Source organism: Sphaeramia orbicularis, chromosome 7 (assembly GCF_902148855.1).
Source record: "Sphaeramia orbicularis chromosome 7, fSphaOr1.1, whole genome shotgun sequence".
Classification (NCBI taxonomy): domain Eukaryota; kingdom Metazoa; phylum Chordata; class Actinopteri; order Kurtiformes; family Apogonidae; genus Sphaeramia; species Sphaeramia orbicularis.
The window spans coordinates 36975832-36991744 of record NC_043963.1 but is presented as its reverse complement, the minus strand read 5'-3'; the positions used below and the strand labels follow the sequence as shown (position 1 = coordinate 36991744).

The window sequence follows — 15913 nt, the reverse complement described above, 5'->3', positions numbered from 1 at the left end:
TACTTGCATTTGAGACATAGTGGAGTAAAAGCGTAAAATGACATAAAATGGAAAGAGTCAAATAAAGCACAATTTGTATGTCAGTAAATGTACTAACTTCCATTTCACGGCTACAGTCACGGAAAACATTATTAGACCATCAAAAGTCATCAAAAACAATGGTTATGCAATCAAGTATTAACTCCTGTTTGTATCATGTGACTAAAACAGACAGAAAAGAAAACATGGGATGCCTAAAAGCACTGTTTTTGTCAGTACAATGCCATAGATATTGATGCAAGAACTGAAGTGATTTTGGTTATTATCAAGAAAACCATGGAAAATGGATAGATATCAGCTCTGAAATCAAACACTTATGAAGTATTTTTGTTGTTATCAGTATATTTGTCCAAACAAATGTACCTTTAGTTGTACCAGGCATTAAAGTGAACAAGAAATTAAAGAAAACAAGGGAGGTCTCTTATTTTTTTCTGTGACTGTACATGTATTTTCATTTTGTCTAATATTTTCTTTTCAGCAAAGGGCCAGAGGTTCTCGTCTGAATGTGATCATCGTGGCCGAGGGTGCAATTTCCAAAGATGGAAAACCCATTACATCTGAACAGATCAAAAAGGCAAGTCCACCTCCTGGTACATCCCATAAGTAAAGTAGAATACACAACAGAGCAGACACAAACTCAGTGAACGTACTAATGGGTGAACTCACTGGTCTTTAGCTGGTGACTGACAGACTGGGCTTTGACACCCGTACCACAGTCCTTGGACACGTACAGAGAGGAGGAACGCCCTCTGCCTTCGACAGAATCCTGGTGAGTGAGTCATAATACATACTGTATATATAAGCAGTGGACTGTTTAACCTGTGTGGCCACTGTACCAAGTGTTTTGGAGCTGCATGAGTCTGATCTGCTCTTTGACACACACTAATACTTGTAGTAAGTAGATGGATCCAGATCCAGCAAATGCATTATTTGCTTTTTTTTTTTAATTTGAGTAGATCTGGAGTGTTTGCATTTCCTCATACACTGTGGTGAAGGTTCATGTTGATCCACTGGAAATCAGTCAAACCACCATTACACTGTAAGTGGGTGAAGGGTAAATAATACACTTTATTTATAGAGGATTCCTACCAAAAAAAAAATGTCACAGGGAAAAATTAATCTAATGTAAAAAGGAATAAACATGAACGACAAAGATTATAAAGGCAAAAATAAAAGTAAACAGAATTTGAAGTTTATAGAAAGAGAATAAAGAGAATTAAAAGAAGAAGCACTTTAGGGCTCCAAAGGAAATAGTCAAATTGTTAAAATAGTTTTTTGTTAAACTGCCTTTCCAAAAGGAAGTCCCACATTGTCATCTTAAAGATCACAATGCCCAAGTTTTTCAAAAATCAAATCGTCTTTTTTTTTTTTTTTTTGAAAATCATGACTTAAGCTGTTATTTTAATATGGTGATAACTTACAATATTTTGTTGGACCGCCATCAGCTTTGGTTATAGAAAGCATTCACTGCGATGCAATGCTTATGCAGTTTCACAACAAATATCACAACATTTATATTCATACACAGACCCATTAATTTTTCATTATGATGATGATGATGATGGGAGAGTCTGGCCAATGTGTAAAGTCTTCTCCATCACATCTCAAATACTCTCCATGGGGTTCAGGTCTGGACTCTGTGGAGGCCAATCCATGTGTGAAAATGATGTCTCATCCTCCCTGAAATCCTCCCTTTAATAATTTGAGCCTGAGGAATCCTGGTGTTGTCTGATCTTTATGCTCTATATCAGGGATGTCAAACTCATTTTAGTTCAGGGGCCACATTCAGCCCAAATTGATCTCTAGTGGGCCGTACCAGTAAAACAATAGCATAATAACCTGTAAATAATGACGACTCCAAATTTTTCTCTTTGTTTTAATACAATCAAAATTAAATTATAAAAATATGTACATTTGCAAACTATCCAAACAAAAATGATGTGAATAACCTGAAAAAAACTGAAATTTCTTGAGAAAAATAAGTGTAATTTTAACAATATTACACCTCAACTTACCATTTATACATCCATATTAACAGATTGGATCTACAAAAGGCACAAAATATTTAATAACAGGAAGAATAATGTTAAAATTTCACTTTCAAAATGTCATGTTTTTCACATTTTATTGTTAAAGGATAGTTTGTAAATGTTAATATTTTCATTATTTCATGTAAGATTTTACACTAAAACAAAGAGAAAAATTTGGAGTTGTCATTACTTATTTATAGATGTCATGTAATATTATGTTTTTCGCATTAAACTGAGAAAATTTGGAGCCATTATTTATCGGTTATTATGTTATTATTTTAGTTGAGACCACATTGGTCTGAATGTGGAACCTGAACAAAAACAACTTCGACATCCTTGATTGTTAATATCTTAAGTGTAATTTTTACACGTTGCAAATTCATCCCGCGGGCCAAATTGGAACCTTTGGCCCCCGGGCCGCATGTTTGACACCCCTGCTCTGTATCAAACTGATGGTTGTTTAACCCATAAAGACCCAAATATCCACTGCGGACCAAAACCATCTTCTGATCTAAAATGTTTAATAACTTTAAAACTACTAATCCTATCAATACATGTAAATAATTGGTGTAAAATGCAGTTTTGACATCGTTTCATGGCCATCAGGTATGACCCATTTGGACATTCAGAGGCTCTGTAGTGAATGTGGAAACACCGTCATCTTCCACAACATTGATTCGCCAGTAAAAACCATGGAGTTGGATCAATGACAATGGATGGAGACACTTATTTTTATGTTCAGTTAATGATATATTCAGCTGAAAGTCACATTTTATTCAGTTTTCTCTGTTTCTGATATTATAACTTTTGAATTTACTCTGACCTTTAATGAACATCTACATGATCAGTGAATCAAATATAGGAAAATATATGATTTACACTGAAAAATGCAAAATACAGGTGATAATATTGCAATAACTGACCAGTTTTTCTGTTGTTGATATAATAACCTTTAAATGTATACTCATCATAATGATTAAACATGATCGGTCAAATAAATACAGGAAAATACCTGATTTTCACTGAAAAAACACAGAATACAGAGGATAATAGTATGATATATGGTGATAAATCATGTAAGAAAGGTTAAAAATAGAGAGGAAAAATTCATCTGGGAACCGCCACAAAAGTTGAACTGGATCTTTATGGGTTAAGAAAAGAGAAGCTATATTTACTGCTTTAGTTAGAGTTAAATACTGTGGTTGCAGCTGAAACATAGTAATCACTGCAGAAATGATAAAATGGATGGATCTTATGGATCTTTTATTGCTTGGTTTAATTGGGTATTGTTTTGTCCACGCTATGCATATCTAAACGTGGTGTGTAAGTGTTATGGAACATCTCTAATGAATTTATTTGATTATAGTCTGACTCAACCCACTGGTTTTGTCCACACTGTATATTGTATATTTTGATTTTTAGCTTACTTGTTTATTCTCTTACTTCTTTATTTTACTGTATTTTATTTTTTTTTCTGCATGCTTCTTACTTACTCCATATTCTATGCATGCACCAAACCACTGAAGCAAATTCCTGGTAAAGTGACCCCTGTTTACTTACATGGCAATAAACACGATTCTGATTCTGAGCATTTCTCACTGAGCTGAGCGACAGATATATGTGTATGTTGGAAACATTCAATAAAAACGAAGGGTAAATATAGTTTGACCTCAGCTTCTCCTCATACATGGTCCTGGTGGTTTTCAGGGCAGCAGGATGGGCGTGGAGGCGGTCATGGCGCTGCTGGAGGCCACTCCTGAAACCCCCGCCTGTGTGGTGAGCCTGTCGGGTAACCAGGCCATCAGACTGCCGCTCATGGAGTGTGTGCAAGTGGTACGTCAATGCATCTCACTCACTTTTTTTTTTTTTTGTCTCCTGTCATTGTGTTTCTAAGGATATTCAGTGATTTTACACTGGGGATTTCTCATCTTTCACTCACTTTCATTTTTTATTCTAGACCAAAGATGTGACTGCTGCCATGGCTGAGGGAAGATTTGATGATGCTATCAAGCTCAGAGGAAAGTAAGTTAACATTATTAAAAAACAAAACAAAAAAAAAAGTTTTAAAAAAAGAGCATTAAACAGAGAGAACATGCATGACCTAGTAAGTTATTTTATTTTCACTATTTATTATCTATAATGGGCATTGTTTCTATAGCATAGCATTACTGTAGTAAGATTTAGGCAAGATGAAAAGTAGCTCAAGGTTAGAAAAATTTGTAAAAGTTTGATAAAAGATTTTAAGTTGAAAAAGCATGTTGGAAAATGTTCTTTTTATTAGATGGTCAGCAGCCAAAGTAGGTGACAGAAGTGTTTTTATTGGGCCATCAACTGTCAGTGTCAATAAAGAAGAAGAACATAATATGTGGATTATTTTTAAGATTGTGGAAGAGTATAGGAAAGTTGATGTGCTCAAAGTCATGTGAAATAATGACATAAATGTTAATGAAAATTTTTATGAAAGTTACATTAAAAAGAGTAAAAACAGAAAAGGACAAAATTATGTCTGAAGTTCAACTTGACAAAAAACTGGTCATTCATGGTTTATTTTTGTGTAACTGGGTCCCAAACAGACACAGCGTTTATGTTTTGGGTCTCCATGAGAAAAAGGTTTGGAATAGCTGTATTTATTTTAACCTGGAAGAGAGATATTAACCCTTTCATGCATACTGGTCACTACAGTGGACAGCTATTCTACAGCTGTTCTCTTGTATATTCATGGATTTTGTTGTTCTTTTCGTTGTTGTTGTTTTGTTTTTTTTTTGTTTTTTTTAAACATATCTTTATTAAAGTTTTAAGACACTACATATCTTTTCTGACATGAATTGGTAATATTATGCAGATCTCTCCTGAGCGTAAACCCCCAGAATTACAAGCCCTCCCCATAGTTTTCACACAATTTATCAGTAAATACATGTTTCTGTGCGTCAAAAATTAAACGTGTGGTGTCCAGCTGAGTGGACATTTTTGCAACTTCATGAAAAATAGGTTCATAAGAATTTTTTTTTCATCCTTATTTTTTTATATATATTTTTTTAATTTTTAAACTATTTTTATTTTATTTATTTTTATTTATCTTTCAGAAGAAAATTTTCAATGAAATTGTTTTTTCATGCCTAAAGAGGAATAAAAACACTCAGGAAAAATTTTTTATTAAGGTTCTCATAATTTGTGCATGAAAAGGTTAAACTTGATAACATATTACACTGAGGAAAGAAAACTAAAAACATATTCATTTCTAAATTTATTTTACGTCAAATGGATCCCCAAACTATTGAAACTCAGCCCTGTTTCTGATGTGCAGGAGTTTTGAGAACAACTGGAACACATACAAGCTTCTGGCTCACATCAATCCTCCAGATGTCAAGGTGAGGGCGGATCACTGCTTCAAATTTAAACCTAATATGTCTTATAAGCAACGTCATTTCTCAGACAAGTAACCCCCCCACACACGCACACACACACACACACACACACACACACACACACACACACACACACACACACACACACCCTTCCTCACCCTGTGTCTGTCTGTCATCCTACCAGAGCAACATCAACGTGGCCATCATGAACATTGGCGCTCCCTGTGCTGGTATGAATGCTGCGGTTCGCTCTGCAGTCAGGATGGGCATCATCCAGGGTCACACCATGTTGGCCGTTCATGACGGCTTCGATGGTCTGGCTCACGGACAGGTAAATCTGCATTCATGAAAAAAGGAGAGAGACAAAGGGACACAGTTATGAAGATAATTCATTTTAAAGTTATTAAAATCTAAAATCTTAAAGTTATTACAGTTTACATGTGCATAACTTTTCCTTACATTTTGGATGACATGGTTCAGTGTTTTTCAACCTTGGGGTCGGGACCCCACGTGGGATTGCCTGGAATTCAAATGGGGTCACCTGAAATTTCAAGTAATTGATTAAAAAAAAAAAAAAGTTACTAATAAAAAATATATGGTGAGTTGAGAGAGACAATCCCAATACATAAAAGGCAAGACAAACTGTGAAGCTGAAACTGAAGCACTGTGGTACTGTTTATCTGTCAAATGTTCATTGTGGTCAGTTTCAGATGCTGCAGCTCTTTCATAATTCACAGTTTGAGTTATTGTTTGTTCAGTATTAATTGTCAGCCTTGTAAATCCTAGCTGGACTGACTGTACATATCTTGACCAAGGAAAATAAAATTCTCACTTCGTGCAGTAATCTACACCTGGCTGTTCTGCCTCCGTTCATAATAATATACATTAAATATCACAAATGTCATCTAAAATTAACATTTATTTGCAACATAGTATAGCAAGCTATTACATGATCCAAAAAAAAATCAATATTAGTAAAAAAAAAAAAAAAAAGTCTCTGTTTTGAATATTTGGGGTCGCCAGAAATTTGATTTTAAAATGGGGTCACAAGCAAACAAATGTTGGGAACTACTGACATAGTTTCAACCTGTTGAGACCCAGGAGTTTATTTTTGTCTTAGTTTTACTAATTAAAAAAAATATATACATCCGTTTCAAAGGACATGCCATATAAAATAAATGTATCCAAAAAACAAAACAAAACAAAACAAAAACTGTTACAGTATGTGGTTTAAACTTAAAAAAAAAAGGCCAAAACTTTTACTTTCCTGGGTCTCACAAGGTTCACATTAAGAAGCCAATAAACTTTAACATATTTTTCAAACATTAATGAAACAAGTAATGAAATAATATCTTAATAATGATCTCCAATTTTTTTGAACTAGATATGGTTTATACACACGGTGTTTAAGGTTTGTGTATTTATCATTAATAAATTCCATTTTTTTATTCATAAGAACCAGGTTCTTGTTGAAGTTATTTAACAAATATGTATTGCTTTTAATTTGTTTATTACTTCTACAAATGGGGTTTACCAGTGTCTGTGTGTTAACAGTCTACCATCTCCGGTTTTGGACGACTCATCCTTTTTTGTGTGTGGGTGTGTGAGTTCTTGATGACAGTGACAACAAATGATTAAAATCAGGAAAAAAATTCCCATTTAACACTGATCAAAGCTCCTCTGAATTGAAATGCATAAATAATGTCATAATAACTGTCATGATTTTCCAAAAATCATTATATGTTAATATCTTGTTGGGACATTCTTTTCAAATCTTTGTGGTTTCTTTGGGTCATTATCTTCCAGAATGTCAAATAAAATACTGGGTGAATTTGCCCGTTTAGAATTCAGCTTCTTCAGTGACCTTGGTTTATTTTGCTCCTTTATTAGTTCCTTTATTTAAAAACTATATCAACCAGTCAGATGAAAACAGTTTCTTTCCCAGAGCTATAACCACACTGATCTCTGCACTGAAAGCCCAGGCAGTGAAATTATGACAATGTGCAATAATATTTATTTAGTTATTTATTTATTTATTTACTTTAATCTTATTTATTGTTTATTGTTTTGGGGTTTTTTTTTTAGATTTTCAACTGAACGACTAATAAAATGAATTGTGTCTTGTGTGTTGTATGTTATATGTATGTATGGTTTTTAGAGCATCGTTTTTGAAGGTGCACCCAAATTTCCCTGTATGAAAATACGATGACAATAATGTCTCTTATCTATTATCTTATTTGCAATTAAAATAACTTAAATGTTTATTTTAGTCCCAAATATTCATTTGACTGTGGTCTCTGCCCCTCTTTAGGCTCTAGTTTCCTGTTGATAAATGTAAATGTACATGTGTAGTAATCTGATCTTCTTTTTTTTATTGTATTCGGCTTCCTGGTTGTAGATGATGTATTAGTAAATCATATCCATTATTTTTTTCACCTCCAGATCGAACCCATCAACTGGAATTCAGTTAGTGGCTGGACTGGAAAGGGAGGCTCGAATCTGGGCACCAAGAGGTAAAATGTTAACACTTTAAAGGTGATACAGCACGATTATCTTATTTTCTTACACTTAGTTGTCTATGTCTGTGCCCTAAAGAACTCTACCATCTAAAATGCTGGAACAAATCAGCCTGAATATCGCCAAATTCAACATCCATGCTCTGGTGATCATTGGTGGATTTGAGGTAAGTCTGTTCTTCTACTTTAAAACTCAGATATTTTAGATGGGAATTGGAAATGAATACACACATACCAGATGAGTTGTGGGCAGATATATGCTCTGAAGCCCATAAGGTCACTAATTCTAGTTCATGGAGACAGTTTAAATGGAAAGTTGTCACAAGATTTTTCAGGACACTGGAGTTAGTCTCAAAAATGAACCCCCTGTATCTTAATATCTGCTGGTGAAATTGTGGGGCTCACTTAGGGAACCATACCCACATATTCTGAACGTGTCCTAAGATCAGACCTTTCTGGGAAGATATATTTGTCGCTGTGAACACAGTTTTCAACCAAACATTTTCTGAAGATTCAAAGTTTGCTATTTTAGGTGTAATCCCAGAAAGTTTAGAGGGAAATAACCAAAAATACCTCATGAGAAATTTTACTAACGGCAGCCATTAGATGCATCACTATCAAGTGGTTGAAACCTGAACCTCCAACATATAACATTTGGATTGAGAAAGTGAGGGATATCTATCAGATGGAGCAAATTACATATGTACTTAGAAATCAGGGAGAGCTATTTACAAACAGATGGAGTCCCATGATTAAGCTTTTAATGCAATAAGCATTCAGAAGTGGTTGTATACATGTATGTTATGTATGTATGTATGTATGTATATATATTACTGTTGTTGTTGTTGTTGTTGTTGTTGTTATTATTATTATTATTATTATTATTATTATTATTATTATTATTATTATTATTATTATTATTATTATTATTATTATTATTATATATTTTTTGTCATTCATGTTTCATTTGTGATTAATTGTAATCAATATCTACTGTAGATATAGATTTTTTTCCCTTTTTTGTGTGTGCCATATACGATTGTGTGATTATATATGTCAATGTATGTAAAATGTCTTATATATTTGAATGAGCAAAACCAAATAAAAATTAAGTTTAAAAAAAAAATCAAATATTTTGATTCTCGTTTTCTCATTTCCTGTCTCCTTTCCTCTTATAGGCCTATGTGGGAGGCCTTGAGCTGGTTCAGGCCAGAGAGAAATATGAGGAGATGTGCATTCCCATGGTGGTTATCCCAGCCACAGTGTCCAACAACGTCCCCGGCTCTGACTTCAGCATCGGCGCTGACACCGCCCTCAACACCATCACCTCGGTCAGTCACTGAAAATACACATATATACTAAGAGGCATTAAAAACACAACAAATGCCTATGTACAAATTGTAATATTTAGATATAAATACAATAAAAACAACTACATGTAGTGAGGATGGAATTAGTTCCTCATTTCACATGAGAAGTATTTCAAGCCCTTGTCAGCATGTTCATGTGGTGTGACCATTGGTCCAATATGTTACCCAGTCACAGGTTAATCCACAAAAAACAGTGAGTCGTAAAAATGCTTATGTCCTGTAACTCCACTGCCTATAAAAAGTCTGGCTTCAAAGCTGAAGATTTGTCTCAAATTAAAAATGCCATGACATGGCATGTTGATCACCTGAATAAGTGCTGCAAGAGTCACTGAACACTTTATGGTGCACCAACAACATCAGGGTGTTAGACTGCCCTCCTTACTCACCCCATATGAAGCATCTCTGGGACTTTCTGAATCGGTGTGTACGCCAGCAGAGTCACCCACCAACTACTCACCATGAGCTGCAAGAAGCACTCTGGGTTGACTTTGACTGAATTCCACAGAGACAGACTGACAATCTGGTTCAATGCCATGAAGGACACAGGCACTGTTGGCAGCAAACGATGGACACGCACATTATTGAGATCATGTGAACTGTAGGATCCTTCTGAGCCAACATGGTGGCGCATTTGCACACAGTGGCTCTTGGCTCTCCACTTTTTCCCCTTTCATACAGTATATTTCTAATTTGCACATATTTCAATTGCACACTTTTATATTTTTTAAGTATTTGTCTATATCTTATTATGTTGTTATTGAGATGTAAGTGCACTGTTGCTGATAGGGACTACCTGCAATTTTGCTGCACAACTGGTATAATGACAATAAGTCTATTCTATTCTATTCTATTCTATTCTTGTGATGCTGTTAGTACGGACCCAGAACCCAAATGCAGAACTCGGAAGCGGATGTAAAAGTTTACAGAGTTTATTGTGTACAGGTAGTACAGTTAGATAGATAATGATAATGAACAGGATCTTGAGGACAGTGACCAAGGAAGTCCTCGTCAGATTCGTCCTCCGGTTTACGGACGCGAACTCACGGTTCGGCTCCGGATCTTGAGTCGGCAGCCCGACAAAAAACCAGGCGAGGAAGTCAAAAACCAGGAAGGCAAATGGAGGCAGACAAAACCGACAGGGAGCAGGCAAAAAACAGGCAAAACAGGATGACAAAACGGGTCGAAACACAGTAAGGCAAACGAACAGACAGGATCAAAACACTGGTAAGTAATCTGCGAGAGAATACGAACTGGCGTCTGACCAGGGGAAAAGACAGGGTATAAATACACAAAAGGGAGGGAAGACAACGAGACACAGGTGGCACACATCAGGGCGGAGTCAGGTAATCAGGGAAAAGGTGAACACGGACCAGGAAGGGAAGTAAAGACAACAGACACGACACATGAGGGAAAATTAACTAAACAAAACAGGAAATGACAGACAAACATGAAAACAGACTAATGTCTGGTGGCGGACTTCACTATTCTATTCTATTCTATTCTATTCTATTCTATTCTATTCTATTCTATTCTATTCTATCCAGAAGAAATTCATTTCATCTAACTTACAGTTCTTGGTGTTTGCAATGTGTCACTAACCTTGTCCATTATGTATTCAGACATTTTGTTATTACTTTTATGTTGTTTCCAATAAAATTTAAGTAAATTTTACTGTGTAGCGTTTTTAATGCCTCTTACAATATTTACACCCAAATGTAGGCGTTACCCTAATTTCACTTCTATTCTCTTGTGCAGACATGCGACAGAATTAAGCAGTCTGCAGCTGGGACCAAACGGCGTGTGTTCATCGTGGAGACCATGGGCGGATACTGCGGCTACTTGGCCACTATGGCAGGTTTGGCAGCTGGAGCCGATGCCGCCTACATCTTTGAGGACAAATTCAACATTAAAGACCTGGAGGTAAAATAGTTTGCCAAAAAGAAAGCAAGAAAGAAATGAACAGAAGAACAGTGATGTATTTTGACTGTTTGATTGGTGATTTATTTCAACAGGTGAACGTAGAGCATCTTATTGAGAAGATGAAGACAACCGTGAAGAGAGGTTTGATTCTCAGGTAGATTTGACTCAGATGTGACCCAGACTTCGGGCAGTATGTTATGGTTACACGCCCATAAAAAAATCTAACATAAAGGCAATTAATAAATAAATCTGTTCAAAATATTTAAATATAATTGGAAATCTAGTAGAATAACATTCTCTGTGCATTCAGTAGACAAAAATAATAATAGGTGTTTCTCAGCTTGTATCAGACTGGAAGCAAAAAGGAAAAAGACTGGAGTACACTGATAGTTTTGGTGTTTTAATTTTTATTTATCTAAGATAAGATAAGATATGTTGTTATTTGTCCCACAAGGGGAAATTCCAGGTTTATAGCAGCCAAGTACAAAAGCACACCAGAGCAAAAGAAGTGCAAATCAAAAATAAAGACAAATCAAAACTCAAAAAAGCTATATATACAGTTTACAGCTGTGCACATGCTGATCAATGATTAATGGTGCATACAAACATTACTATACTGTTGTTTCTTGTCCTGAGTAAAGGACAGGAGCAACATGCAGATAAGTTACGAAAAACCTACATTTGTTGGAAGTTCTCAGTGGATAACGGGTTGACGTCCAACGATCACAACTCATCAAACAAAAAATAAAGGCTGTGTCCTCTTACATATTATCTAGCCTTTTCCCCCTTTTTGCTTCATGTATTACAAAATATTGTCAGTTTATGCTTTTTTTTTTTTACATGCATTGCTCAATGTGGGTTAACAAGGAATCTGTGCAAAAGTCCCAGGATACCATTAGGGGTATTGTTTTAACAAAGCTATAAAGACCAGCAATTCTCAGAGCTTGTATCATTATACAAGCAGAATATACAGGAAATATGAACACAGCTTTAAAACAAACAGTTCAGAACAATAGAGGCTGTATGGGATCATCTAAATAGAGGGAAAAAAGACATAGGACAGCCCAAGTCAAATAAAGAACTGGTAATTTCAGCATGAAGCAAGACATAAATTATACCACAGGATGACTGGAAAACCTTCAAAACTATCAAATCAACAGAGATCAGCAGGTCAGTTCTGAATATATGTATTTTTATTTTTTATTTTTTGTGGGGGGGTGGGGTGGGGTTATAAAGACAATGAGAAATAATATCTGGAAAAAATATCTGGGTTTTCCCAATAATTATGGGACTGCATCAACCTAAAAGTGAGATTTCTCTGCAAATTTAGAGAAAAGATACTGTATAACCTGTATACCTTCATATATATATATATATATATATATATATATATATATATATATATATATATATATATATATATATATATATATATATATATATATATATATATATATATGTGTATGTATGTATGTATGTATGTATGTATGTGTGTGTTGTTGTTGTTTTCTTTTTCATTTTACATACTGAATTGTACACACAGTGCATCTTTATGTTCCAAAAATATTTCAACATATATGAGTTTTGCATGGGGAACTAGTTAACAAGTGATTGAATAGAAAATCTTTGCATCTAATTAAATCTTGAACACATTTTTTTGTCATAATGCTGATGCTACAGTAATACATTCTGAGATGATAAATAAAGTTGTATAACATCGGTAGGTGATATTCCTTGGAAATGCAATTAATTGATGTGGATCCGTATAATAATATCACCATCTCTGTTTTTTTTTTTTTTCTTTTTTTCTTTTTGTTCTTTAACAGGAATGAAAATTGCAATGCCAACTACACGACTGACTTTATCTTCAACCTGTATTCAGAGGAGGGCAAAGGCGTCTTTGACTGCCGTAAAAATGTCCTGGGACACATGCAGCAGGTCGGTTCAAGTACTGAAGGATTCATTGGTTTGTTTTTTTTCATACAGCAGGAACAGACACTACTCATTCTGTTTGTCTGTCTGTCTGTCCACTATCATTGACAGGGTGGGACTCCAACACCCTTTGACAGAAACTTTGGAACAAAGATGGGGGCCAAGTCTGTTCTGTGGCTGACTGATAAACTGAAGGAGTGCTACAGACATGGTACCAACAAACACAGCACAAAACAACTTCATTTTTCTTTTGACAAAATATGGTGATTTTTTTTTTTTTTTTAATAACTGAAACATTCCACTCATGTTTTCCTACAGGTCGTATCTTTGCTAATACTCCAGACTCTGCCTGTGTACTGGGCATGAGGAAGAGGGCCCTGACCTTCCAGGCACTCACTGAACTGAAATCAGACACTGATTTTGAGTAAGACTTTTTTACCACATATAAAACACACTGATGTTACAACTAATGATTATTTTAACTATCAAACATTCTGTAGATTATTTCAATTAATGAGTTATTTGGTTGTGAAAATGTCAGAAAGTGGTGAAAAATACTGATCAGTGATGACTTCTTCTAATGTCCTGTTAGGTATAGAAATATTTAGTTTAATGTGGTGTAAAGAAATCAAAAGACATTGAAATTTAAGAAGACAGAATCAGACAAGGTTTTGTATGAAAACATTACCCAAATAGATTTATTTTGTTTTGAGCGAGAAAGTAGCTGAAATAATTAATCGATTAATCAACTCGAATCACTTAAAAAAAATTATTCCATTACAGTTTACCTGAGTGGAGGCTTTGTTTCCTTAATTTCGCTGCCAGTGAAAACTGGTTTTGCTGTTGTGTTTCACACAGATAACTTATTGTGATGCACATGATGCCAGGATCACTGCAAGTTGTATGTTAGTTACATATTAAGTTGTTGCAAGGGAGTAAGTTATGTAAAAATATGTTGAAGAGTAAAGTGCACATATTGTTTGTAGATGTCATTTGACTTGTATAGATAGATAGATAGATAGATAGATAGATAGATACTATTGTTGTTATTTCTATATGGATATTATGGTTTTGCTTCTTTGTGGTTGTTGTTTCAGCTGGTTCTGAAATGAAGTACAGTTTGCATGTCTTTTTCACATTTCTACTATGTTTTTTGTCTGTTCAAATAATCTTTTTAATTGAATCAAAGAAAATAATTATCAGATTAATTGGTAGCTGCAGCTCTAGAGTAGACTCCATAATTGGTCAAGGATGATTCTTTTAAGAGTGAAACCACTGCGGTTTTGACTAAATCCATACAGTATCTTATTGAACTGTCTGATACAGACACATCAGGCTTCAGATCAATGTATTTATCAAGATAGATGAAAAATACTTTAAAGGGTGGTAACTTATCAGTTAATCAGAACAATGAAACATATTCTAACAGGGGCAACAGACTCGTACTGATCCCTCCTCTGTCTCTGCAGGCACCGCATCCCCCACACACAGTGGTGGCTGAAGATAAGGCCCATCATGAAGATTCTGGCCAAGTACAACATCAAACTCGACACATCTGAACACGCAGACATGGAGCATGTGATCAAGAAGAGGAGTGCACTTGGAAAGTAGACTCTGTTCTGAAGACTACATGTCCGGGGGGTGGGGGGGGGTCATGTTTCAGCGTATTTGCTTGTCCATGTCCTGTCCCTGTGCTGTAGTACACGAGCTGCTGCCTTATCCTTTTATCCTGAACATGTGCTTTCTCACAGAGTTCAGTGCTTTCAAGAACTTTCAATGACAACTTTGCAAAAGATACAAGATTTTGAAAGGCTTATTAAAGACTTATTTTAAGAAATGCCTGTCTCTTGCTGATTTACTTTAAAATTGAAATAAATATACATCTCCTTGAAAATAATACCTTTATTTTCATGGAAACTGAAGCTCCACATGAAAATATTAATTCTAATCTGTTACATGTGACCATGATATATCCTGAGCAAGACATTTTACACAGGGTTAATATGAAATATGGAAAAGGTTAGGATGTGAGCATTTTCCAAATTGGGATTTTTAGTCATTTCCAGATATATATACATGTGCTTTATATCCATTACACGGTGAAATCCTCACTGAGCTTAAGTGTGACCCAGCAACATAGACATTGTTATAACAATATATAAAGACAAAACAAACAACTATCATATTTCAAAATAAATAAATGCAGTATGTGGTTATATACAATAAAAGCGAAAAAAAAATAAAAATGAAGATTCAATGATTTTTGTGAAAATTTAAAAGCAATCACATTGACCGAAGGTATTGTTTTCTTGATTCTTTAGAAGAGACTTAAAGTTTTGTTAAGTAAATGTATGCAGGAAAGAAAAATAGTGTATGGAAAAACTGTGTATGTATATATTCCTATTCACTTTGATGCTTATACATATATATATATATATATATATATATATATATATATATATATATTCATTCATTCATTTTCTGAACCCGCTTTATCGTCACTAGGGTCACAGGGGTCGCTTGGAGCCTATCCCAGCTACTTACAGCCAAAGGCGGGGTGTATATATATATATATATATATATATATATATATATATATATATATATATATATATATATATATATATGAAATAAAGTATTTCTCCAAGTATCATTTGTTCTTATTTCCTCACTTGTGTATCACATATAAGTCACAAACAAACTTGACAAAACTCATTCATTTCATCACAAAAACAAAAAGT

At 34.7% G+C, this 15913-nt stretch overlaps 1 protein-coding gene across 1 annotated transcript in view; it reads left to right on the top strand.

Annotated features, from left to right (window-relative positions):
- The window catches only part of LOC115422166 (ATP-dependent 6-phosphofructokinase, muscle type-like), a 30325-nt gene extending 15316 nt beyond the window's left edge, over positions 1 to 15009 (top strand). The window contains exons 8-22 of the mRNA XM_030138265.1: positions 518 to 613; positions 716 to 808; positions 3777 to 3902; positions 4027 to 4091; positions 5374 to 5437; positions 5619 to 5765; positions 7877 to 7947; positions 8030 to 8117; positions 9129 to 9281; positions 11076 to 11240; positions 11333 to 11394; positions 13067 to 13178; positions 13284 to 13383; positions 13491 to 13596; positions 14642 to 15009. Coding sequence (XP_029994125.1) covers positions 518 to 613; positions 716 to 808; positions 3777 to 3902; positions 4027 to 4091; positions 5374 to 5437; positions 5619 to 5765; positions 7877 to 7947; positions 8030 to 8117; positions 9129 to 9281; positions 11076 to 11240; positions 11333 to 11394; positions 13067 to 13178; positions 13284 to 13383; positions 13491 to 13596; positions 14642 to 14783 — 1590 coding nt within the window. The 3' untranslated portion in view covers positions 14784 to 15009. The remainder of the gene's footprint in view (positions 1 to 517; positions 614 to 715; positions 809 to 3776; positions 3903 to 4026; positions 4092 to 5373; positions 5438 to 5618; positions 5766 to 7876; positions 7948 to 8029; positions 8118 to 9128; positions 9282 to 11075; positions 11241 to 11332; positions 11395 to 13066; positions 13179 to 13283; positions 13384 to 13490; positions 13597 to 14641) is intronic.
- The last annotated feature ends 904 nt before the right edge of the window (positions 15010 to 15913 follow it).